This window comes from Macrosteles quadrilineatus, unplaced genomic scaffold (genome assembly GCF_028750875.1).
Source record: "Macrosteles quadrilineatus isolate MER2022 unplaced genomic scaffold, UCM_ALF_1.0 Scaffold_2__2_contigs__length_208266976, whole genome shotgun sequence".
In the NCBI taxonomy this organism is placed as follows: domain Eukaryota; kingdom Metazoa; phylum Arthropoda; class Insecta; order Hemiptera; family Cicadellidae; genus Macrosteles; species Macrosteles quadrilineatus.
In genome coordinates this window covers 127,108,571-127,135,746 of record NW_026542595.1, presented here as the reverse complement: position 1 = coordinate 127,135,746, position 27,176 = coordinate 127,108,571, and the positions used below count along the sequence as shown (strand labels likewise).

Sequence of the window (27,176 nt, the reverse complement as noted above, 5' to 3'; positions counted from 1 at the left end):
ATCTTGATTTAATTTTAAGTTATATTTGTTTTTATCCTGGGTTCATTTTATTTTATTTAAAAAGATATTTGTCCAAATTATAGACAAAGAAATATTTTAGCTCATAAAGCTTTTACAGATGGATAAATTATCAACTTCAAAGCACATACAGCACACATACAGAAATAGAAAAATTAAATGAAAGCCTAACATTAATGTCCTTAGTGTCGGTAACTATAAAACTTACAATTCAACCTTTTAAACACAAAAGAAATATAGTTAACAGGCTGTAAGTATAAATCGGAACTCATTCACAAGTTTTGTAAATTCACTGAGGCAATGACGCTGTATGATAAAATATATTTAGAATGTGTTTATATCAATATAACTAACTCCTACAAACCTTAGTTCACTCAGGTACAATTAAAAGTCAAAAAGGTCAGACAGAACTTTGTATTCAATTTATTAATTGAACTCACCGACAAGATTTTAGTTTCCAGACGTCTTTACTTTTGGCACAAGTCCAAGACATGTTTTAATCCTATTTATTACAAGACTGACGTAGTGTTTAATCAACTTCCAGAATGTGTTTGGCCGATTTCTACCTCTAACGTCCAGAGTTGCTTCATCTTTGAATGAATATTTCTCCCATTCTGGAGTCGGTCGAGGGTCTGGGCTGGTGTCTTTTTTGGTTTTGGCCGAGATAATTTTTGCTGTTCTAACCTCTCTTTTCCTCCTAGTCATTTGGGCTGACTCCTGTGTTAGTTTCTCCGGGTCAACTACATCATTGGACAGTTCTAGGTTCGAATCCTGTAACAGATTTTCTGATATTTCTCTCCTTTTCCTCACCAATTGCACAGCAGGCCATTCAGGAATTATGTTCTCCGGGTATATGTCGACTAGATCATCATCGGGAAGTTCTACCTGAGAATCTTCCTTTGGCAAAGTTTCAGATGGATTTGATTCTGTGCTTTCAGCTCCCTTTGAATTCTTCACATTTTCTGAGTGTAGGTTGACTACTTCGTTTGTAGGTTCTGATTCGGAATCCTTTGGCAAAGTTTCAGAAGTCTTTGATTCTGAAATTTCAGTTTCCTTTGAATTGTTTTTAATTTCACTATCTAAAGCTTCGGACTTTTCAAACTTTCCACTGGATTCAGAGGCGAGTTTAATTTGATCAAACATCTTGTTATCTATACGTTTACCGATGATTGAAAACTCCTGGGGTGAAATACCATCGTTTTCTAAATCTTTACTCCTGAGGAAAGAGATACAATCTCGAACCACTTCGGGATCGAACTGGGATCTTCCAAGGGTGAGAAAATGTTCTACTAGCAATTCTTTGCACTGTTCCTCTTTCCCTAGATGGTTTTGGTCTATCCAAAAGATTCTTCCTAGGGCAGGCGTGGTTATTGTTAGAATTGCCAATCCCTGTAAATACAATACAGGATAATGTAGGTAAATTAGTTTATTTCATTTCCTGAAATAGGAGAGATTTTTTTAACATACAAGATATTGCTGTTTTTGTTTGACACTGTTGTTAACTCTCTTGGGGGAATTGGAAACTATATTGTGCAATGATGATCGTCTGTACCTTTAATGAATTTGTTATCATGCGTTGTTATTCTTGTGTTGTTGTAAAATTAACATCAGATACAATTATCTTGGATTGTAAAACACTTACGAAGGTTTTATGATCCTTAAAAATCCAACAAGGCAATTTGGCATGGTTATTATTATTCACATTAGAATAGATTAGAGATGTAAGTGATAGCATAGACTTTGAATGTAAAATCTGCAGCATGTTTTGATGTGCTACATTTAACCATGGACTGATAATAATCACTGGTTGGATTTTAGTGTGGGCCTATTGTTTCTATACTATTTTAGGGTATTGGTATATGTTGCACTGCTGTGTATATTCAATGGTTGCAATCATTTTTACTTTTTCTTTTTAGCTATAAAAGTGGAGGGCTAGCAATACCCCCCCCCCCCTGAGCTATTGGTACTAGACAAACAGTTTTAGGGCTGTAGTTTGAAAGTAGTATAAATCTAAAGAAACAAAAATCAAACAAAATATAAACCATACAGCAACTCCTGTTAAACATATACACGTAAAAGCTATGATTTTAGTTTCCAATTCCACAATCACTATTCAGATAGTTTTTTTGTAATTCAACTGGGTAGAATTCAATCTTATGTGTACGAAAGTAAAAAACATTGTTTAAGTCATTTGAAATACTGTCACCTTACTAAAACTTATCCACTGAGAACTTAAAACAGAATTACAGAGCAGAAAACAACTTACCAATGGCAGAATTAACATGGTTGTGATGATGGATCAGTAAATAACAGAAGCAAGCAGCCAACCACGTAAACGACAGGTAAGTCAATACAAGTGGTTAAGCTGCATTAAATTACTAACGCTTGAACATCAGTACCGTCATCATAATTTGAGCTATGGTTGTGTCAGAGCTTAAAATTGTGCTTTGATAAACATTTATTTAGGGTTGGGAAAGAAGTATAATTTTTCAGAACTAGTGCAGATTTTTACTAATTTTCTTAATTCATTAGCATCGATGTTAATTATTTACCTTTAACGTCTTTGCTCCAATAAAGACAGATATTCAGTAAGTTTCTTTCCAAATTTATTCTTTAGTACTAAATTGAGAAAAACAACAACTATTTGATGGTAAGGTTGTGATTAACTCGTTAATTTAAAACTAAATTGCACCATCGATAAAAATTATTTTTTATATTAGACCTACCATTTTTCTTCTATATTTATTTTAAGTTTACTTTACCGTACTGCATTTGAGGGGACATAGAATATTGAAAATCTATTTAGACTCCACATTTCGTTATTCATTTTCGTTATTGGATCAAATACCAAATGTACTTGTATTGTCACTATGTACTCTAATTGGTAACCCATTAATTTATCATCACACTGGCTGTTACCCGTCAGCTTTGCATGATTTAATTTTTTTTTATTACTAAGAACCCGCTGAAGACTGGAATTGCCTTTTGCATTAATTAACTAACTGTCTACCTGTCCTTTCAACAGGAGCTTCATATTAATCCCTCTGGAACAAACTACATGATATTTTTCACCAAAATACTATTCCCGCTGTATCTCCTTTCACTGAGAATAATTATAAGCATACCCTTGAACTAAATTTGCCAGTAGTGCAGTTAGTTCTCTTTTTTACTGCTTCGAAACAGGAAGAGAATGCCAAAGAAAATATATTTATGTTCTATAGATTTCCAGAGCCACTGGGGTGGAGCTCGAAAGTGGGATCAGAATAAAAACTACTTCCTTTTCCTATTTAATACCTAAAGAATCACTATACCAAATTTCAGCCTCCTAGCTAGTCTGGAGGTTGGAGAATTAGTGATGAATCAATGAATGAGTGCTTTGACTTTTATATGTTTCGAAACATAAAATTAGTTTTAATCTCAAGGTCGTTAGGAAAGTGCGGGTAACACTGACAACAAGCAAAATATCAATTAAAATGCTAGGATGAATGTGACTTCAATCAATGGTAAAATAAAAACACAATCCATTCCTTGGCTGAAAAAGCTTTTTAACTTCAAACCAGTGTCAAAGAAAATATTTCGTTGATGTGCAAACTGTTATCTGAGAGTTTGGGAATCCATCTTATAACATAAAACCACACAGTAAGGCTACGGCCACACGGGCGTTTTTTCACGCAAGAACGCAGCGTGAAAAAACGCGAGAAATATGGGCAGCATTAAATGTAATGAGGTATGCCACACGGAGTGTGTTTTCACGCAGATTAGGCGCGTCTTCAAAATCGACCGCCGCGGGCCCGCAGAAGAATGGACTAGGGTGCATTTTTGAAGCTTGTTTTCACGCTCTGTCCCTGGCCACACGGGCGGGAGCAACACGCAGCTTTGATCAAGTTGTTCTAGCAAGTTAAAATAAATATAAATGTATCTAATTTTGTCCAGGATAGCGTAAAATATTTTTGGGTCTAGCCAATTACACAGTAGACCTACATGTTTTATCTTAAACATATGTCGACCTTACTGGACCACTTAATATTTTGTTACTAAAAGGAAAGGCATTTAGTTGGACTAAAAAATGTAAAGAGGCATTTATGTAGTAGAATATTCAAAGATCTCATGAAAATCTTGTCATAAAAATATTTATATATTTATTTTTTTATACTAAATGTCAAAATAAAATAATTTTAGTGTTTTCATATTGAAATTAATATATTATATTTATTTTTATACTAAATGTAAATAATTAAATGAAAGGTTAACAAAATAAAATAATTTTATTGTTGTTTTCCTATTGAAATTAATATAGGCTATTATATTCATTTTTTTATACTAAATGTAAAAAATTAAATGAATGGTTAACAAAATAAAATAATTTTAGTATTGTTTTAGTATTGAAATCAATATACCATTCATATTTCTTGTTCACTAGTCAGAAACAAGGTTACTATTCCGGCCATGAGGATGATATATAACATAATTACGTAAATTTGTCAATCAACTGCGGGTTTCCACTGCATTTTGCCGTTCCTGGACTTTAACCGGCGTGAGAATAAGCTACATTTTACTGCGTGAAAAAAACGCACGTGTGGCATACAACAGCGGGAATTCAAGCAGCGTGAAAATAAGCTACATTTTACCGCGTGAAAAAACGCCCGTGTGGCCGTAGCCTAAGGAAACTATTTCTAACTGCATGGATTTTTCAGTAATTTAATTGCTGCTTAATCTACAGTGTTCTTCTGCCTTAGACTGCTCGACCGATCCAAACCTAACACGAATAACTCTTAAACCATCATTTTACCATAAAAAAACCAAGCGTTATAGTTCTCATCTTGGTTTCCCGGTTGCAGCACATATCAAAAATAGATTTGAGACATTTTTGTTTAGCAGCGCTAACTTTGGTAAGAGCGCTAGCTTTGGTGTTGTTACTGCTGGTCATGTTTCTGGAGAATGTCAGTAATGGTTACCGTATGCTCAACATCCACATTTTGTATTATTTTGTAAACCCATTGTTGACATGTGAGCTTTGTTCTACATTTTAAAACTATAAATACTTCCATTATTTACCTACTTAATTTCTATCTTTGGTGTATTCACCCTCAATTTTTCCTCTTCCTACTAGTTTTAGTCTAAAGAGATAGTCTAATAATTGGGTAAGATAAATTTAGACAACTATAAGAAATACTTTTATTAATACAGGTTGTTTAAACAAAATTTGTCATACAACAAGATAAAGCATTTTCAAAATTGATAGAAAATAATTAGTTAAAAAACGAACATAAAGAAGGATTAATGTGTTAGGAAATGTTCTTAGCGCAGTGCTGAGAGCAGGATCTGTAATAAAATAAAGACAAATTCAGAATTTGGATTTTTTTTTTTTTTTCATGCAAGTATTCTATACTAAATTATCTAATGTAGCCTACTTGCCTAAACACTGGGATTTAAGTGATCATGAATTTCCGGGTTCAGAATATATTTCAGGGTTTTCGTTTTAACAATTCACAGCTATAGATCATATATTAAGCTCTAAAGGAAAATTTACTTTGCTGCAAAATTATTCATTCATTTCAAATCAATTTTATTCTAATGTGGAAAATGTTGAAGCAATTCTATTAGTCTGTTTAATGTATGTTTATGAATTCTTCAAGTTGTTTCTAGTAATGTATGTGGTATTTAGAAAGTTAAGACATACAATAACGAAGAACTTGAAGAGCATTCTGACCAATTCTTCATCGCATGAAAATTTTTAGTAATTGAAACCAAGAGTATTTTACAAAAACCGGAGGTTGACGACAGCTATCTGGACAAATCGCAGGACGATTTAAGACGATCAACGAGAGAAAAGAAACTCCCAACATAGCTATATGAGATAAATTATGTAGCTGCTGTTTATTCTCTGGATGAACTTTTATAAGGACCAACGACTTATGAAAAATCAATTCAAGATGAAGAATGGCATAGTGGAAGAAACTGAACGTGGAATAAATATGAAACTTCTGATCTGATATCCCTTTTTGGAAATCTCCAAAATGTGCTGATGTAATTGATTCTCAGTAGATTTTTCAGGAAAATCTGTTAATGGCAACATAGTGAATAAGGCACAGCTTATTGCTCCCAAGATTTTTGAGGGAGAGAAGTCATTTGAATAAATATTCGCACCAGTACAATAAGAACTTTACTTTCACTTTTGGTTGTACGGTAGATACATTGTTTGTTGTTGTGTCAATAGTTTGTTAAGTGTGAATATCTGAATCGGAAGCTAACACACCCTGTGTATATAAGACCACCTAAAAAGTTTTTACCAAGGTTGGTATCGTGTGCAAATTCTGAAGATCTCTATATGGATTAAAAGAAGCTCCAAAATGTTGGTATACTAAAGTCTTCATGAGTTCTTTATTGCATTTGCTTTCAGATGTCAACTCCTGATTCATGTTTAATGATTAATGTATAGGCTACTTTAGTTTTTCTTGTAATTTATGTTGACGATATGAAATTTCGAACCTCAAAATCACCAAAAACATAGAACAAAATTATTTTTAGATTTGAAAAACAAAACTAAAAAGTGCCAACAATTTCCTTTCTTGATTTGCAACAGAAATATTGATATTCAACTCACATACTATAAGGAAAAGCACCCTCATTTCTATTATTGGATCCTTAGCTACATTTAAAGAATTTGGACAGGTATTGTTGCGATTCAAGGAAGATAAAAGTTAGGAAGTTTGAATGGTTTAATGACTTTAGTTTTGATTTGAGATTACATTTCTTGTCTTGACCACTAGTGAAAAATAACTAACAAACAAAGAATGAAAAGCCGAGTCCAAAATAGTCTTACCTTCTTTTCTGGAGTTAAGTTGAACAAGCGGAATGGAGATCTGTTCATCCATTAAAGGTGTTAAGCTGAAAAATAAAATAATTTGTGAGTGCAAGAATCAAAGGTTAAGGTTTTTTACTTATTTAAAACTTATAGCACTAAGAGAACATTCATGTGTTGATTTAAAATAAGTCTAAGTTGGAAAAAGTTAAGTTAGAACGAATTAAATTTTAAAGTGATCCTGATGAAATTTTAGTTATGAGACAGTTATTACTACTACAGGTGTTTGTCATAGAATCTTAAAATCCTTTAAAAAGTAAAACGTTGAATAATAGTGTAGTCATTTTAAGTCAAAAATTCTCCATTACCTAAAAAAACTCTTAGAAGTGTAAAACTTGGTACATATATTGAGTTTTACTTCCTGAATAACATACTAAAAGTCCTCGAAAAAAAAACTTGTGCTACGGCCGCCATCTTGGAAAATGGCGCCCAAAAACCAGTTTTTTCCCGATTACTCAAAAACTATTCATCCTATAAAAAAACATTAAATGTAAGAAATGCTCAACAAAATAAGAGCTACAACTTTTGTATTTAGAATATTTCGATATAATTAACCGTTTAGCCATTAAATGCAATATTTCGAAAATAAATTTGAAAATTCTTTAAAAAACATTAATTGCGATAAAAAAGGTTTTTTAATAAACTATAAAAAAAATATTTTATTATTTGTATTTAATAACTGGAATTTTCTGAACAGTTTCATACCATTAACATTACTTTTCCTTTCCATTTATATTTGCTGTGACATTTTAAATGGTACACTGCTGGTGCTTTCGTTGATAGACTACCATAATAATCCCATATTGAGTTCATTATGGTGCAAGGATGGGATTAGGTATGTATGTTTTATTTACCTACTGAAATAACATAACAAAAGCCCTCACAAAAACACCTATGCATTAGCTTTATCTTAGTAAATGGATATTGAAATTTACCAACGGATTAAGGCTTTAATTGCCAGGATTTCAAACAGTCGTTGCTCGGGGACTATGGAAGATAATTAAATGGTTTGAACGTCAAATTGAAGGGAAAAGAATAACGTTTTTTTCTAATTACTTGATACGATTCGGAATGATTTACTAAAATTCAGATTTTCATCAATCTTATATGATCGTAAAACTGGCAAAGTCGCTTAAGGCGATCGGCGGGTTTATCTGATGCTTAATTCAATCTTTTTCGGCAAAACAACTCTATCTTTTATGGATAACATCATCAAGTGACCAATTTAGGTTTGTTCAACTGAAGACTTCGTCGGGAAACCGACTTTTTTGGGCTTCTGGTGCAGAATTGTCGGATTTTTCGACTATGTCATCGCTTGTTTTTAGCTGGCCAGGTGAATGTCTTTTCAAAACACTTCGGTGCCACGAAACTCATCAAACCAGCTTCAAGTTTCTTTTTATCATAAAGTAGATTTAAATTTAGTTTAATTCAGCGATAGATATAAACTATGCGAACCACAGATTGCAATCTGTGTCTTCTGTTGTGCCGTAAACCGTCGTACTGGTGACTGGCGTCAAGCGTATGAGTCACAATAGCGGCTTACCACTGCGCACCTGTTTTGCGCATGCCAAGGGAAATAAAATTTAGTTATTTTAGCTTCAATTTGATATATAAAACGTTTAGTTACCTTCAATAGTACCCAAACAATTAGCATTTTAATTCCCGGCATTCTTTTAAAAACACCCTTAAAATTTGTGGAAATAGGATAATATCGTATGTAGTAAAAAAACCTTTTAATACAATTTTTTTTATTCAAACAATTATCATTGTAGGCCTATCCTGTTACATAAATGCCCCAACCTTATTCATCATCACACTGCAGTTCTACTGCTTGCCAAGAGTTTCCGCGTTATTATTATTATGCTACTTTATTATGTAAGTCTAGCAACGACATTTAAAATTTCACAGAAAATAAAAATTGAAAGGGAAGTTATGTTAATGGTATGAAAATGTTCAGAACGTTCCAATTTTTTAATTGAAATAATAAAATACATATTTAAATAATTTATTTACAACTTTTTTTAAAGGCAATTAATGTTTTTTTAAGAATTTTCAAATTTATTTTCTAAATATTGCATTTAATGGCTAAACGGTTAATTATATCGAAATACTCTAAATACAAAAGTTGTAGCTCTTATTTTGTTGAGCATTTCTTACATTTAATGTTTTTTTATAGGATGAATACCGTAGTTTTTGAGTAATCGGGAAAAAACTGGTTTTTGGGCGCCATTTTCCAAGATGGCGGCCGTAGCACAAGTTTTTTTTTCGAGGACTTTTAGTATGTTATTCAGGAAGTAAAACTCAATATACGTACCAAGTTTTACACTTCTAAGAGTTTTTTTAGGTAATTTGTCATATATGACTAGACTATAAACAGTCTCAAGTCTGCTGATTACTTACAATGTCGTCAATCTTGAGAATGCTGCGAACTGTCTCGGACGACAGAGTGATGGCAGAGGTAGACACTAGTAGAGGCTGGACTACGTTCTCCTCCAGGATGTTGGTGATACAACCCTGCAAAAAACATGGCTTGAAACTTGGCTAAAACCAATACAATAGGAACACTTACTAGTATCATAAAGGTGCACCGACATACATTGCCAGAACTACATTGTAATTGTGAATGAGGCGAGTATGTATACCAAATTACAAATAATTGAAAATTACTATTCAACCCTTTGTGATTTTTAAGACTAGGACATATTGACTTCATCACTGTGTCTATTCTACATTACACCTAACCTTAAAGTATTTTTGTTGTGTTTTATCTTAAGTATATAAGTCTAAGTTGTTATTACTACTGTATCAGACTGGCTGGGTAGAGTGGCTGAAGTGCTCGCCTAACAATCAAAAGGTTAACGGTTCGATCCTGAGAAAAGTCATTAGCTTTTTCATGGTTCGAAACTGGACCCAGCTGTTCCTGATCATTAGGCTTTAAAAGCTATGATAATTTTAAGCTAAGTATGAATGGAGATGAGTGTAGGGATTATGACTGATGGAACAGTCAGAAACCTTCTAAATCCTTCACTCATATTTGGGTTAAAATACACACCTAGGTTTTCTCCTCATCTCATAATGAAAATGATTATGATATTTGAAGGAGATTCCAGGACAAATTCACAGTAAAACCACCAAATGGTAATTTCACATGTCTATACTGAACGTCATTGACTAGTGAATATACTAACCTTCCTGACGTTTATCCCTGCGGTGGCCTCCCCCTTGGCATGTCTGTTCCTCAGCTCAGTAACAGTGGATATCGGGTTGAGACCAGCATTCTCTGCTAGAGTCATAGGGATCACTTCCAGAGCCGACGCAAACGCTCTGAAAACATTCCAAATTTTATTAACAGTTCTTGAACTAATCTAACTATGGATAATGTTAAGAAAGAATGTTTATGAACTGATGGCGGGTACTATCATAACGTAAAGGCAGATTTTTGGCTGTGGGATTTTGAATGTTGTGTGAGTTTTTTAGTCTCTGTGTTTTTCAGCATGGGCATTTTTATAGAACTGCGATATTCAGGAAGCTGTTTTATGTGACAGTTTTTAGTAGTCCAGTGTCCACTGTTTACCTTTTTTTGGCGATTGTGAAACTTGAATGTGCATCCACACAAATTTATGTCCCGGCTAGTTTTAGGTTAATTGTTTTAATCCTCAGACATCATTCAGTTTAGGCCTACTATGACATTGCTAAATGACAAGAAAAGAAGAAAATTTGTTTGCACACTAAATTAATGTTTTCGGAGCAGTCGCTTGTCTTGCAGCCCGCTGCGAGATACAGTCCATGCAAAATTTGGCACTTAGGAAAAGCCTATACCTTACCATTGTGTGTTGGAGTTGGTGGTGAGTTGGTGGCCGTATTAGGCTACCGAAATCGGCAGTTCGGAAGACCGGCCTTTACTTTTTAAACTTGTTCATAACTACTTCCATTCATTAATAAGAGGATCATTTGAAGCCTGACACCAAACTTACTCAATATTTAAGAGTTGAAGCTAATATTTTGAAATTAGCAAAAACCACTTCCCATTTGCTTTCCCATACTATTTTTCATTATTAAACTGTGCGAAAAGAAATGCTGACAATTACCTGTAACAGTAGGCATCAACTCCAGTGACAGTCTGAGCAAAGTCTGCTAGTTTGAGACATAACTCAATTTCTGGAGCTCCACCTCCGGCGATCAAAGCTCTGGAACATAAAACAAAATCATTAATAAAAAATAGGCCTAAGACACAATAATATTAGAGAGTAAAGCTCCTGTTCATTGCTTTGCAATAATAGTTGTGCAAGGAAGTTCCTTGGATTTTCGTTAATAGGTTAAATAATAATAAGGGGAGGGCAGAGACAATGGGAATGGAACTGACGAGCGATAAGAAAATGCGCGTGATGCTTGACCAGCTGTTTACCCTACAGTCTAGACGCAACTTCCGCATTCTCAACACGGGTCCGCTTGTCAAGTTCGATGTTTTTATCGGCCGTATATGTGTGCGCACTATGTGTTTATTATTCGTCGTGTGTTTGTGTAAATGTAAAAAAACTGTTACTGACGACCTTCATATGAAGTAATTCATCCTTGTACTCACCTGATGATGACCTCCTAGCAGGTTGAAACTAGTTGTGGAGACAACAATTGGATTGCATGAATAAGGTATTTAAACCACTTTCATAAATAATAATGCTATTGTTTGTCACCTATTACTTCCTTGTACAATACTTTTAGCCGGTTGCAGTTAATAGGAAGACCCAATCAGAGTAGTTTCACTGCTCGTTGTAACAGTTCAGACAACGTTACAAAAATAACATTGTATCCTCAAAAATCTATTAACAAGTTAGACATACTATATTATTTATTTTGTGATGCTCCTTGTTAATAGAGAGATGTAATCAGCATTATTTCATCCACTCATTCAAAGTGTATTTTTATTACGCATAATCTATAATCGAGTTCATAGTTGACACTTGAGTAATAGTATTATTTGTCCAATTATGTTAAATAACGCCCACCTCTTTTAAAAGAGAGAAAATAAATTACAAAGAATAATAGATAGAAGAACATGTATCAGGAAAACCACCAAGAAAAAACACAGTTTATCAAGAAATAGAACAAGTAATAATAATACAATAAGAAACTAATTTTATTCTATAAACATCTGTTAAAAGCTTTAATATCCAGAATAAGCAGAAAGTTCATATTGATCATAAAGGCCTTCTAGAACGAGATCTATTTCCTAAATATTTAAAAGAATCATTTTTACTGTCCCACCCAACCTAGGCTCTAAAGCTGGAATCGTTCTACACGTTCCTTCAGGCTAGGCTTAGAGGGATACACCATTATCACTTATACAAAATAAATGGTGATTGGCAGGATTTGAACCCGAGACCTCGGTGACCAAAGTCTCACACTATTCCAGGACTCACAATCAGAGTAGCAAATTGATTTATTAGTTTTGTTTAAGGAAAGGCTCTAGGCCAGGAGACTTCTACTTGTTCTATGGCCTACCCACACTTTCAAGGTAAGCTAGCTGCTATCCTCTTTTTTCTAAAATTTAAAATTGATTTATTAGTTACCTTTGTTTAACGAGACATCTGATAACACACAGAGCGTCATGGATGGATCTGTCTGCCTCCTCCAACACCAGTTTGTTGCTGCCCCTCACCACAATAGTCACTGTCCTGCCAGGGTTGTGGATACCAGTGACTTTGACAAACCTACAAACATCATGAAATAAACATTGTTAGCATTCAGAAACATACCTTCTCCCATTGGCTTATTAACAACCCTTATCATGCTAAGCAGAGGGAGTGGTAAGACTAGGTGTGTTATGGGTAAAATCACTAAAGTTGCAATAACTGTTGAACCCTAGTTTGTACAGCAATGGGGGTTGTACCATTTTATTGAGAGGTAAATCGTCTATAAAATATTATATTGAATCAAAATCGGAAAAGCAGTTTTTCTGTTCTTTGTGGGTTTTTATGAAAAAATCAATCACCATTAAAAATCAAAAGTTCAAAGAATTAAAAGCCCTGGGGGGCCTAGTGATGTTTATAACTGAATCCCAAATCTCAAAACCACAAATATGTATGAAAAGTTTCAAGAAAACAAATTACACTTCCAAGATTTAGTTTATTCTTTACAAATTGTAAAGATGAATTTTCATTCACATTATTTGATTCTCAATACTATTTGTAAGTAGGCCTACTTTTGGAAAGTTGTGTTGAAATTCCATAAGAAAATAAAGTAGGATCCAATGTGTTTAGTCACATACTCATGTTATTATATCTGGGTCAGAAGTCCCAATTTCTTTTTGTCTCTGATTACCAAGTACAAGTAGGTGTTTTATTATTACTTATGTTTTTTTACCTTAACTACCGAGAAAAGTTAAAAAAGGTTTTGCGCTTAGGTTTTGAGATTCAAAAGTCCTGGTTTTGACTATCATCACTAAAAAAATACACCACTAAGAAAAGAGTATCAGGCAGTTGAAAGCAGTTGAACAGTTCGAACAATTAATTTGATATTTTTAACCCTTCAAGGGGGCTTCTTTAGAAGGAAGTACTTTTACTTACTTGAGAACCATGTGCCATTAACTGATTAAGACTCTTTTATTAAGAGATTTAATTGTGTATCAACTCCATTCTTGTTGGAATCTAAAGCTTTTTTCCTTCCAAAAAGTTGACAAAATAAAATAATGAAAAACATGTAGTACGGTTTATTTTTTATGAATGAGTCTTACTAACATGACGTGGTTAACATCCAAGTGGTACCATGTACCCTAAGGTAAGGAAAAATGGTTAAATTACCAGCTGTAAGGATCTGCAAATTACAAAGTGAAACATGCAACACTCTCAGCGCCGGATTTAGCATTTTTGCGCCCCTAGGCCCAAATAATTTTCCGCCCCCTAGTCTGGTCACTGTTACTTTCCTTCAAACCCTTATTAAAAACTATATCATGCCCATAGGCCTAAGTTAATTGCTTGAATACCACTCCTTGTTGGAATCATTGCAAGTTTTTTTTAAGAATTGACTTGTTTAGTCTTAACAAAATGCCGTCTTAAACACTTTTAGCAATTTTATGCTTTTAATGAATGCTCACAGTTGTGGCCGTGGGACTGAAACAATACAACTCAACCCACCGAGCATTCCTGCAAAAAACATGGCCATTGATTTCAATTCCAGGGCCAATAACATGAACCAACTTCATACAGTACGTGATACCATAGATTAAACATACTCCTTTAGTAGATTTATCATCATTTTGGATTAGCTAAAAAACAATTCTTGTTATTTAAGGAGTATGTTTAATCCATATTTAAAAATATTTTATCAAAAATAAAAACGATCTAATCATCAACAATAAGTTGTCTCCTGTTTATATTACAAAAAATTAAAACACACATCATAGAACTAACCCTAAAAATATAGAACCAAAATTACGTCCAGTGTCACCAACATGAACTAGACATGAAAAAATTATCAACGTCATTAGAAGTCGACTTGAGTTATATTTAATCTATGGTCGTACTGCAATGAGTACCCCTTGGGCGCTCGTCAATGTCAACATCCCTACAGCATACTCCCGTTTAACCAATGTTTGTTACCAATTTTGTAACGAAATTTATGCGAAATTCTGAAAAATAGTTTAAATTTCCTGACAATGATTTCTTCTTATGAACTTCAGAATCACAATGCTTTGGAGTTTTTTTTATCAACTATGACTATTTATTTTTATTTTTAGATAACCTAGGTATACAAAAAATTTACTCTCGGCCGTGCGCCCTCTGGGACCTTGCGCCCATAGGCCCGGGCCTATTGGGAAATCCGGCCCTGAACACTCTGCAATCACAGATGTTACTTAGTACTACAAGACTGAAGTTTACAATGTTCTCGTTTAGTCTTACCTTGTAGTGCCAGATGGCATTTCCTCAACACAATCAGCTGACACCAGGTTTTCAGCAACAAAATGGTCAAGACTGGCAATAGGACGGCAGTTCAATGTCTGGAAAATATTTAATCTTAATCTTTAAATGTTTCAGTTAGGCTAATTATACCCATTGCAGTCAAATGGTGAGTATAGGTCACTGCCCGCCATCTTCCCGACTGCTCAAAAATGGCGACCTATACTCGCAAAAAAAATCAAAATGTTTATCTTTGTGGTCGAATGCTGAGTATAGGTCGCTGCTCCTCGAAGTCCCAACTGCTCGAATGGCAACCTATACTCGCCGAAAAATGAAAAAAAGGACCTCAAAGGGTTAAAAATAGGCCTACATAAAAATGGAAGGTTAGTTTGAACTTTTCACTGTACACACTAAAAAGTGAAAAACACAACCAAAAACTATGAAAACCTCACAACAGAGCTGGTAGCTAAGTGGATAAACTCGCAGTCTATAGCAGAAGGTCACTGGTTCAATCCAGAGAGAAGTCAAAATCTGTTCAATGGTTGAAAACTAGACCCGGCCTTAACCACCAAGCTAAAGAATCACCTGAACTTAGGCAACAACAGAGCTGTCACCTTATTCATTCAACATTCCTTTACTCATTTTTGCGTTAAAATATGTGCCATAGTATGTCGGGGTCACAAAAAATCAAATCTAAAACTCCCAATTTGATTTTAATGATGTAACATAGATCACAAGTGCCTAAGTTTTTAGGATTTTTGTGACGATAGCAGGTTTACTTGAATGGGAATGAGTTCAAACTAGCCCAAGAAACACAAATTTTACCTACACTTCACAAAAACATTAGAATATTTCACTGTCACTGTCAGTATTTTCAACTAAGGAAGGTATGACTTAAACAACACCTTACACTTCAACTAATACCATCTTTAAATGAAGATACTATCCAGTGACAGAAAAACATTTCCTATGTTTTATGTGTTAGTGTAAAGTTAGTTTTCCTTGTACGATTTTGGACTCTTTCCCATTTAGGTAAGCCTGCTATCATCAAAAACGTCCAAAAAGTCTTATCTTCCAGAAATTTCAACCTACTTAACAATTATAAGTTACTTTACTTTGTACAACTTTCAAATCAAAAGTTAAAATCAACAAGAACCCTACCTTGCAGACAAACTCGATGTCCTCGCGCTCCACATCTTTTATCACCATCACCTTGATCTTGTCCAGGAAGTGAATGGCCAGATCACTCACGGCATCTCGCAGTATAGACTTCTGTACCAACAACACGTTACAGCCGGACTTCTTGATCTGCTTGACAATGTTTAGGATGTACTGTCGTTCCTCCTTGAGTACTCGGTCCATGGCTGCATAGTCTGACACAATCACATTGTGGTCCATCTGCAACGACAGTCAAATTATTGTTTAGTATCATCACTAATTTTTGGATACGGTAGGTGGTGAGTTTTGCAGAGGTGTAGTTCACTTATAGCGGACACAGCGTTTGCAGGTGGCCGCGGCCTAGAGGGTCCTCATTTTGGGCTTCACGGGGTATTTCTTTTCGCTTGAAAAATTAAGTTAACCAGAGGAGTCTGTTAGAAGGTTCAATTTATGACCTGGAAAAAAATAACTTGGTCCAATTTGAAAATCCAAATGGAGGCCATTTTAAATTTTATAACTTCAATTAGCTACCAAAAATGGCTGATTTTATTAAAAGTTTCTTATCAAACAACACCAAGTTCAATACGATCAAATAACAAGTATCTGAAATATCACAACTTTTAGTTGTAAAGTAAGGCAAAATAAGGCTAAATCTAATTGAATTTCATTTCATTATTCGGTATTTTAGCAAATGGTTCCAACAGCAAAAAACTGCACACAGAAACTTTATGGGGGACCTAAAAGGGATATTTCCACCAAAAACTCAAGCTCAAAAATTTTTACAAAAACAATACTATGTTCACTCTATAGTAAGTTAAGGAGATTTTAAAAAATGGTTCAAACGTCAAAAAACTGCACACAGACACACCTTTTTTGGGGGACGCTTAAGGAAATTTCCACCCATAACTCAAGCTCAAAGATTTTGACAAAAACAATTATATGCTCTCCTCATAGGACCCAATATTATGTTTAGTTTTTTCAAACATTTTTGCTTCAAATACAACAGGCTGACAAACATAAAACCAAGTTTTAATTCACATCTATTATATTGTCACACTTACATCAGTTTTCGGTGGTGAAATACAAAACTGGATGAGTCCAATCTTGGCCTTCTCTATTCTCTTGGGTCCGTTGACATTGGCAGATCTCTGAGTGAACACCAGACCTTCGATCAGTTCTGTATCCTCCACAGTACCTCCGAGGGTTTTGATGATCTTGATGTCCTACAAGAAATAAAAGTGCATTTACTAACTAAGTTAACTGCACTAATTATTTACTCGATTGTTTACCAACTGATTAAACAAAAATTGAATCAAAGTGAAACAGTAGTATATGGACACTAGCTATTACCTTTAAATCAACATTGGTGTCATGAGCTGGGTCAATAACCTTGAGTACGGCATCGACTGCAATCGGAGCCAGTAGAGACGATTGTTGAGACACCACCTAAAAAATATAACCAAATACAAAACTGTTTACATAAATCAAAGTTTTTATTAAAATGAACTTTTAAAAATTACAAGCCAGTCCCAAAGTTTCTTTTAGCTTTGATTGGTTTTTCATGTGCTGTGGAAGGGAATAACCTACAATGGTTTCAATACTGAATTTTATGGTATGGCAGATGGGAAGCCTGTAGTCTCTGTCTCCTCTAGTCTCTATCTCCTCTATGGCCTATGGTGGTTGTGGAAGTCTTGAATCCTAGGAAAATCCAGCTGGCTTGTGTTTATTGTGAGTGGAAAGTAGCTGGTTTTGTCGGTTAATCACGATTCTGCTGTAGTTTTTTAGCGTTTTTGTTTCCAGAACCATATTGGTCTGGCTGCATCAGCCATTTTATAAGTTTAGATAAATTTAATGACACCTAAAACGATTGTCACCATACCACAATAAATCATTCAAACTAGTTACCTTGGAGTTGAGACTGGTTGAGGCGCTTTTCACCAAACTCTCTTTGTCCACCAGCTGTACAGGCATGGCCATCTGTGTGAGTATCTCCACAGCCTTGGCGGCTGCGCGTTGGAACGCGTCCGAGATGGTGGTCGGGTGGATGCCCTTCTGGAGCAGCTTCTCTGCGGCCTCCAGTAGCGCTCCAGCCACGATCACAACACTAGTTGTCCCATCACCGGCCTCGATATCCTGTGCCTTGGACAACTCTACCAACTGAAACATGTGATTCAGTGATGAGGAGGGAGTCCATGAAGACAAATGAAACAGTAAAAGTCATCATAAATATCTGCAATTTGAACATTGGTGTTAGTTTGATCTTTTATGTATGTGTATACGGTATCCCCATTTACAGACAAAATGTTAAAACAAAAACATCCTGTATTTTATAAAAATATACACAACTCCCAGGTTTTAATTTCATTGAAATCAAAAATCGAACCACCACGAGATCAAGGTTGGACAACAACGTGTCCAGATAAACCAACCTATTATAAAACAATTATTATTTACACCAAATAATAAAATGTGATTAATATTTGAATTGAAAACATTAATTTGTGATTATTATATTAGAACAATATGTGTTTGTGGAACAAAAAAATGTATTTATATTTAGGTAAAGGTGGTTTAGTAATTAACATGAAAATATTATGAATTGAGATAACATATCCAATAAAGGAGATTAAAATTACCAGAACGGTACGATAAATTGGCTTTAGAGATTAACGTATTATGCCTTAAAAAGTACATTTCTGCTAAACATTCTAGTCAGTAAAAACAAAACAATTACACTGTACTTTAGCTTCTACCGAAAGTGTAATATATCTTAAGAATATTAATATCCGTTGTAGCTATGATTTCCTTGCACATCACGCCACTGTGATCGTATGATTTTCAATAAATCTCATTGGCTACAAACATCACCTGATCCCCTCTCCACCTACATCACACCACCGTCCATGTCCGTCCGTCCCTACAACAGACAGTCTACCTCCAGAATTCAAACCTTAACCACCCGTTTGTAGCCGTGTTTTAAACATGTAAAACTATCGTATTTATTTATCAGTTCACTTCCTAAGTCCAATTCAACCCACGAACACAACAAATGGCGACGAGGTCGGTCAAATTTACATACCGCGCAATGCAACTGTTCGATTGTGCCGCGTAGTGTAAAAAATATACTAGGTAGCCCTATACCAAACAATACCGACTAAACCAAGACTGGATATCAAGGGTTCTACCGTAATTTACTAAGACAAGTCAATGGCATGAACTCAAGATACTATGGCACTGTTAGCTAGGCCTAGCCCTATTTTTTTTTTTTGAATGAGTAGGTCTACTTTTGGTAGCCTAACTACAGTAATCCATTGAAGGACGTTGTAGACAGTGATTAATCGCCTAAAATAGGTAATAAAACTATTTTTAATAGGCCTACCATTTTTGCTGCTGGATGAATTACATTCATTTGTTTTAGAATTGTGGCTCCATCATTGGTAATGGTTACTTCCCCATTGGCAGCTTGGATCTGAAAAAAATATGAGGTCTAAGTAGGATACATGGTTTGCTTCACAGATCATTTTAGTCTTAAGTATTTATTAACACATTCGCTGCTGAAACCTTTAAACAGGCGCTCGCCAATTGCGGCGAGGCCCGGGCGGAGCCCCGACGCGCTAACTGAATCAGCGATCGCTATTGGTATTGAAATATCTCAGTAAGACGAATCACAAAAGAGCAGTGGTGATTGTTCTGCGTTACTCCGAAAGTGGACGTAGTTCACTGAAACACCCAAAGGTAGCAGCACTGCCTGGATCAATAACCAGAGTCTTTGTAATACGGCTCGAACTGAGAAAATCCCCGAAAACGGGACAAAAGCATTGCCAGACGGGATTTTACGGGCAATTTTTGTACCAACCTACACCAGAATAAAGCTCGCATTATAAGCTACAGGCTGGTAAAGATTACAACGTTCCCCGACAATGGCTGAGCTCACATTGAAACAATAAACATGACATGGCGCGCTCCCCCACCCGTGGACCCCCCGCTCCTCAGCTGAGACGCGCGGGGTCCACCGGTGGACCCGCCGCATCGAATGTGTTAAGTTTTTAGTCTTGGGTATCAATGTAGTCTTAAGACCAAGAGAATAAAATAAAATCAAGGCAAAGTAGTTGTAGATGTGCAATTAGATAGATGGATATAGAGATCTAAATACCGTATGGATCCAATGCTTGGAGGATCTTTTAATAATAAACTAAGTTTAGTAGGCCTAACTTAAAGTTACAGTGTTAAATTTGGTACAATAATCATCGAATATGAATAGGCTATACTAAATAATTATTGGTCTTTAGTTTGTAGATACTGAAGTAGTTAAATAGAGTTCTAGGTTAATTAGAACATCAGACTAAACTTAGTCCTAAAACAACTAAACGTAGTAAGTTACCATTTTGTCCATTCCTCTTGGTCCCAAGCTAGTCCTGATGGCATCAGCAACCGCTGAAATAGATATTAATCTGCTTTAAAAATGCTGTTTAGGCCTATACCCCTTAAAGGCACAAGTAATATTCCAGGGCTTTGAGTACCATCTATAGGTACCTAGGCTAACTTATTAGACTAACTTATGGGATAAATCCAAAAGATTCTTGGGACCATACATCCAAATCCCATCATCCGCATTAAAAATAAATAGCCACCTACACCAGTTTTTCCAAGATTACTACAGTACCAATGTACAAAACATATTACAGCGAAGAAGTAAATCCATAAGCCTATACAATAAAATATATAGCTACAGCCTACAGCAAATGGTTATCCAAGCATTTTAATTGACAAAATCATTTCTGAACATAAAACAAACCCGCAACCAAAAAACCAAACACATTCGTCTCTGCTAAATATGGCAATTACATGAGCAATAAATATAAAACTCGAATGGCAAAAAACAATAGAATTAGCAAAGTATCATTCAAAACAGGAAATAAACTAGATTCATCGTTAAAGGAGCGCAACCCTACGATGACACAATCTTTTGACAAATCCGGCATATACAAGACAAACGGACAAATGGTTCCTTTACAAAACAATTCAAGGAACATCTTCCAAAAGTGTCAAAAGCCCACCAAACATCAGCTTTTACTGAGGATATGATTTCCCTGGGTCACAAATATAACTTACTAAGCAATATGAATAGCCTATTTTAAATTTTTCTAGTGACAGATTTAAATTAAACAACTTGGAAGAATTTGAGATATAACTTACATTAAACAGTACAAAGCTGTTAAATCCGACCACCAAAATGTGTTAAATTATCAACTCTTGTTCTCATTGAATTTTATGTATGACACAGCCATCAAAATACTGTAGAGGAGAAGTGTACGGTAATAGACATGACGTACGGCAATCTTTGGTGATAGATAAGATAACGGAGGTACAACAACTGCACTGACCACCCGCGGTCTGGACTCAAACACCGTCGGGTTAGCATTGTCTGTTAAAGCTGATCAGTTAACATAATTTTTTTTGTGTTTTGTATCGTGTCGTATAAATATTTACTTATTTATGTGTTACCTAATCCTAAATGTATTAAGCACATGCGTTATGTTGTTGTGTTCCTCTTCATATGAAGCAAGGATGTCCTTAAAAATACCGCCTGATGATGGATCCAAATAGGATCCGAAACTAGTTGTGACTGCAATTGATTGGATTGCCTAATAGAAGGGTACCTATTTAAAACCTTTTAAATTATTATTTGGCAATTCGGAGGCTAACATTTCAATGAACGGTACTTTCCTGTTAAACAAAGGGACACTTATTAGGCTATTTTCAATGATTTTTTTTTCCATATAGGCCTATAGATATTCTTGTTTTCGTTAACGATTTATATTTCTTCTGTTCTAATTTTATCTTCAAACGTATTTAAATTCAAATTGACAAACTGATCTTGTTTAGGCTAAAATAATATACGGTACCTACCTATATACCGGTACTTACTTAATACATTACTACTTGTGAGCTACGTCGTTGACGGACAATGTCAGATAGACTGCGTTAATGTAGGGCCTACATATACATTTAAAATATATACCACTACCTACTATTAAAATACATACAAAACTTAAGAAGGCTGTGGCGGTAAATAAAACGAGTAGGCCCTAACACATTTTTAGGGAATGGGTTCTATTCTAAGGAACTTATAGGGGCTCTTCACTCAGCTCCTCCAGCGAATATAGTGGCCTATTTACTAAGCTGTTTCTGATTGCCGCTTTGAAAGAGGTGATGTTCATATCCCACACCTTATCCGGCAAGGTGTTAAAAAGTCTTATGGCATAGCAGGGATAGCTCTTGAGGGTGCGGGTGAGACAACATCGCGGCATGTCAAGGTATAATGCTTGCAAAGTATCATAGCGGTGATGAACTTATCTTCGGTTGAACAGATGGTCATTCTCTTTCAAAAGTATTAGAATGTTCAATATGTATTGACTAAAGACTGTAAGAATGCCCAGGTCTTTAAAAAGGGGCCTACAATGTTCGTTGTAGTCGGCTGACATTATGATTCTTACAGCTTTTTTCTGGAGCAATAATATGTCCTGTACTGCTGGTGAATGACCCCAAAGTACCAAGCCGTACATAAGATGGCTATGAAATAGAGCATGGTAGGCCTACACAGGTACCTATCAAGAATTGCTTCGGAATGACGTTTGGAAGTTTCCTTAGAAGGCAAATCACCCTACATAGGTAGCCGTGCGCTGTATGTTAGTAGGGTCAACCGGGGCTAATATGAACAAAAAAAGTAGGCCTATACTTTTGACATTAACTCAAAAATGGTAAATGACAGAAGAAAAGAAAAAATAGTAGTGTATACAGCTCTTTTAGCTGAATCTATTTATTTACTAACAAAAACCATAAATGTAACCATTATTTAAAAAAAATTATAAACCACTGTTCACATTAGCCCCGCTAAAAGGGGCTAATGTGAACGGCCCATGGGGCTAATGTGAACACTCTTAATAACTCAGTTATTTACAACACTAGGCATATGTGGGGGCTGTTGTGAACAAGCCTAGGGTCTAGTCTACCAGTTGCAATAAGTCTCAATATTTTATCTTAAATAGTTTTTGAGATATGAAGGTATCTTTGGAGAGCCGCGGGTCGCCCTACGGTAACCCTTTTTTTTTAAACCATTTATAAATATTATACAGGGCTTATAATAAGATATAAACAAGAAAAAAATTATCTGTCAACATACCTGAGTATTTATAAAAAATTTCTTCCACATACGGTACAAATTGTTTTTTTAAAAGCACTTAAAAAACAATAATTTAAGACAATGCAAATTGTTTGTTTAGGCAAATGACAGTTTATTGCACTTTTAGGCCTATTAGGTAAATATAAAAATGTGGGCTAGGCCTATTCAACACCTTAACTGTTGTCTTCGTAAAATTAAAACTGTTTTATCACTGTAAGGCCTTCAAAGAAGTTTATTGAGGAACTTACGCCTCAAAAACTTCGACAATTTTGTCGAAGACATACTTATGTCTATCACTGGTTCCACATACATTAGGGGCTGGAAGTTTCCCCAAAATGTCAGTGGTAGAAACAATAAATATATCATCTTCTTTTTTCAGGAATGATTTTTTTTTCCTCATCACAGGATTTAAATCCCATCACTTCGATCTCCCCGTCAGCCTGAGCTTGTATATATAGTACAATATATACTGTATATATTGTTGTTCATAATAGCCCCATGTCACTGTTCACAATAGCCCCCCAACTTTGAAAGCTTATAACTTTGGCTGTTAGTAATATATTTTAACTTTGGGAAAAGAAAAATAATCCCCAATTCTTATTTAACAAAATTCAGGCTTAAGATTATTCCTACAACCAATGTAAAAATTGTTATAACAAAAGTTTTCACTTTGCGCGGAAAAGTTTTTTGGGCGGAAAAAAAGTGTTTTAACAAAGTATTTTTTTAAAGTACCTAAAAGTCAAATTTGAAGTTTTCTCATTATGGACACAAAAAATACAATAAATTTCCTTTCTAATTATATTTTTTTCATGATTAAAAATCCCAGATAAATTACTTTTTAAGTCATTGTTCATATTAGCCCCAATATTTTGGTGTGTTCATATTAGCCCCGGTTGACCCTATTATATGTTGTATGAGTAAATTGTATGTTAGGGTTTACCCTATCAATGTGTGAGCTCCAGCTCAGTTTGGGATCCAATCAGAACCCTAGAAGTTTAGCCATCTCATCCCTTTCAGTTAGTAGCTTCAGGGTGCAGAGCAAGGACCTGAGTTTTGGCTGCATTTAATTTTTTGCTGTTAGGCCTATATCCTAAGTTATATAGCCTAACTTATGTGTGTGTAGGGATTAAGAAATTAAAACTTTTCTAAGCTAACCTAAAATAACTTTAGGCTAACAAAACTTGTTTTTTCAAAATTCCCTTGATAACAGAAAAGGCAAGTGGAGAATATCAAAAAGGAATCTTTAAATGTGACAGCAAGTTTGGTTAGGTAGGCTACCGTAGTCATGTTAGGTTAATTTGGTAAGTTATAAGTTAAGTTAATTTCATTTATAGGCCTATATAATTTTTGTTTGTTTGTTGATACTGAACAATAACTTAAGTTATTTATCGCAGTTGTCAGCTAATAAGTTTTAATTTATTAAACTTACCTAACCCTAGCAGTGGCCAATGTTAGAAATCGGGAATGGCCAACCCATTTGGGCGATTTTACAGACCTTTTTTTGAAAATTCGTAAAAGTTCAACCGTCCAAGTAAACCTAGCCAACCTCATATTCATTTTGTTTGGAAAGAACAGGAGAATCTAGAAATAGTAATATAATAATGATTTTAGTGTATTTTTTCGGTAAAGTGAAAAAAATGAAAAAATAATTTTTTTTGTTGGTAAATTTTAAAAGCGGCCTTGGTATTTTTTTTCTACGGATTTTTTATGGGAAATTCATTAATAAACATTCTCAACTGAGTTGATTAAAAGTGTTTTTTTTACCGTTAAAATAATTTCGGCCCATACCGTCACTAGACGACGGCTGGCCATTCTAAGCATCAACGTCAAACCGTCACCAGACGACGGTTGGCCACTGCTAGGGTTAATATCGATGTGCCTAGGCCTAAGCTACATCGCATCAAAAAATAAAATCTTCGATAATAATGAATGTTTCATTTAGGCCTACAGAAAAGTACCCTTAACGAACAAAAAATCTTCTTTGACAACAGAGAAGAAGTAGCCTAGGCATAGCCAAACATAAAGTAGGCCTAGGAACCTTGCTTGTGGGATAACCGTGCGCTTTCAACGGTCAGTATTGAGGCGGAAATACTTAAGCCGGAAATACCTAGACCTGTGACGAGCAAGGAAGATCCCGAGAGGCTTTAAGCACTGCGCAGAATTTCCTATCGCACAAGGCACAGTGTCTTTGTCCACCACATGAGCATTTAAGTACTGTAGCCTACATAAATACAGCGTCCAACCTCTCCATTCCTCGAAAGATTTGGAAGTAGACTACACCCACGAATACCTACATTTGTGGCTACAACTTTATACCCTACCTAGAAGTTTTCGGTAGGCCTACGTTTTCACAATGAAGGTTTAAAACAAACCAAACTTAGCATAGGCCTAGGCCTAAATTAGTTCTGACTTTTTAGTTGAGCAGGATCGTTATGATGGTGAACATTTTTGTTAACAAACATTAAACATTAAAATATGAGTAAAGTAAAGTAGGCCTAACTTACCTTTTGCAGCGGTTATGTTACTTGATCGAATGTCAGTCGGTTTACTTTTGTCTCTATAGACACCGGGTCCTTGAGCTCGTCCACCCATTGTTGCTGCGGGAGACATCTTTTTAATAAAATAAGGAACTATTTAAATGCAAATAAATGCTTGTAAATGTAATAGTAATTCAGAATTTAGTCACAAAAAGTTTCACTAGACTCGACTCCCACGACAAAATGCAAATGCAGAAGACAGGAAGAAGAAGAAGAACACAACTTGAAGCACGAGGTGAAAGGAGTATAAATGAAAAAAGTTTGTGCCAGTTACAAGCACAGAGTAGAGAATCGTATAATGTAAAGATCATTATCGTTTTGATATATTTTTATATATTTTTTGAGGGGGCGTGGTTTTGACACGGCCGCCTTTAACTACAGGCCGCGGCCTGGTAGAATTGGCAACATCGCAAGTGGTGTTGTTCAATGACAGACGTCCCATAAGATAACATGGCAGACAGGTGACATCAGCTCATTAATTCGCACTTTATTGATTTAATTTTTAATTTATGAACATAAATTTATTAAAATATTGAAAATAAAGCATACAGAATTGAAAATTGAAACAATATGAATTAAAATCTATATCTATTTATTTATTTATTTATTCATTTCGACGGCAATCGCCATTTTACAAAACAATCATTAGACAAGATTTACATGCAACAAGATATAATACAATAGAAAACATCAATAAATGAGTAAGAATTTTGGTGGTGGTGGACAGTTTGAGTGAAATTGCAACAGTTACAACATTGTGAAAAAAAGTAACAATAACAAGAAACAGTGTAAATAAATAACATCAATAACAATAACAAGAAACAGTGTAAATAATTAACATCAATAACAATAACAAGACAAAGTGTGAATAATAAACATCAATGACAATAACAAAAAACAGTGTAAATAATTAACTACAATAACAATAAGTGTGAAAAATTAACATCAATAACAATCAGTCTGAACATTTTTAAGCGGAGTCAATATTGTCATAGTCCAGTAATCAATCTTTCGTAAATACAAAAATACCATTAGTTGCTTCCTAAAAAATCAGCTGTTACAACACCACTTGCGACGTTGCCAGTTCGAAGGCCGCGGCCTGGAGTTAAGGCCCTGTACACATGAGGGCGGCAGCCGCCGCGGTGGCCGCCTAGGACCGTACACATGACAGCGGTTGGAGCCGCGGTTACGCTGCGGTTGCGGTGTGAATTGACCGTCACTCGACAGCCAGTACTGTATTTACCCAATTATTTTTCTTTTAAAAGCGTAACGCTTGACAATTCTTTTTAGCAAAAAACTCAACAAACTCTTGCCACTCAATCTTTTTTAGTTTTATGTCCTAAACGTATCTTCTTTGTGTACTTCTTTAATGAGCTGTTCAGTGTCAAAGTTTTCTGGTTCCACAGCAGCACGCATGGCCATTGTAAACTTACACTACGAGCACTGTACATCAACTCCAGCCACAGCTACACACTTTCACCAACACAGAGAGCGATATCCACAGGGCAAGCGCGCAGATGCCTGTG

General features: G+C 35.1%; 2 protein-coding genes across 2 annotated transcripts; both read right to left on the bottom strand.

Annotated features, from left to right (window-relative positions):
* Positions 1–425: 425 nt before the first annotated feature.
* LOC128987001 (uncharacterized) lies at positions 426–2,378 on the bottom strand. Its single transcript, XM_054407643.1, has 2 exons — positions 2,285–2,378; positions 426–1,407 (listed from the first exon to the last, which is right to left on the bottom strand). Exons 1-2 carry the CDS (start codon positions 2,300–2,302, stop codon positions 469–471), a joined length of 957 nt encoding a protein of 318 aa, XP_054263618.1. The 5' UTR covers positions 2,303–2,378; the 3' UTR covers positions 426–468.
* A 2,801-nt stretch (positions 2,379–5,179) lies between these two features.
* Positions 5,180–25,840, bottom strand: LOC128987500 (T-complex protein 1 subunit delta). The gene is made up of 14 exons (XM_054408379.1): positions 25,618–25,840; positions 20,312–20,364; positions 19,310–19,399; positions 17,836–18,087; positions 17,281–17,376; positions 16,992–17,153; positions 15,934–16,170; positions 14,776–14,873; positions 12,448–12,588; positions 10,969–11,067; positions 10,069–10,204; positions 9,281–9,394; positions 6,842–6,906; positions 5,180–5,340 (listed from the first exon to the last, which is right to left on the bottom strand). Exons 1-13 carry the CDS (start codon positions 25,721–25,723, stop codon positions 6,886–6,888), a joined length of 1,605 nt encoding a protein of 534 aa, XP_054264354.1. The 5' UTR covers positions 25,724–25,840; the 3' UTR covers positions 5,180–5,340; positions 6,842–6,885.
* Positions 25,841–27,176: the final 1,336 nt, after the last annotated feature.

Coding starts and splice junctions, on each gene's coding strand:
- LOC128987500 (XM_054408379.1), bottom strand. CDS start 25,723: ATGTCTCCCGCAGCAACAATGGGTGGACGAGCTCAAGGACCCGGTGTC. Junction 19,400..20,311: donor CAAGAGGAATGGACAAAATG/GTAACTTACTAC, acceptor TATTTTTTTCAG/ATCCAAGCTGCCAATGGGGA. Junction 14,874..15,933: donor ACATCGAGTTTGTCTGCAAG/GTAGGGTTCTTG, acceptor AATATTTTCCAG/ACATTGAACTGCCGTCCTAT.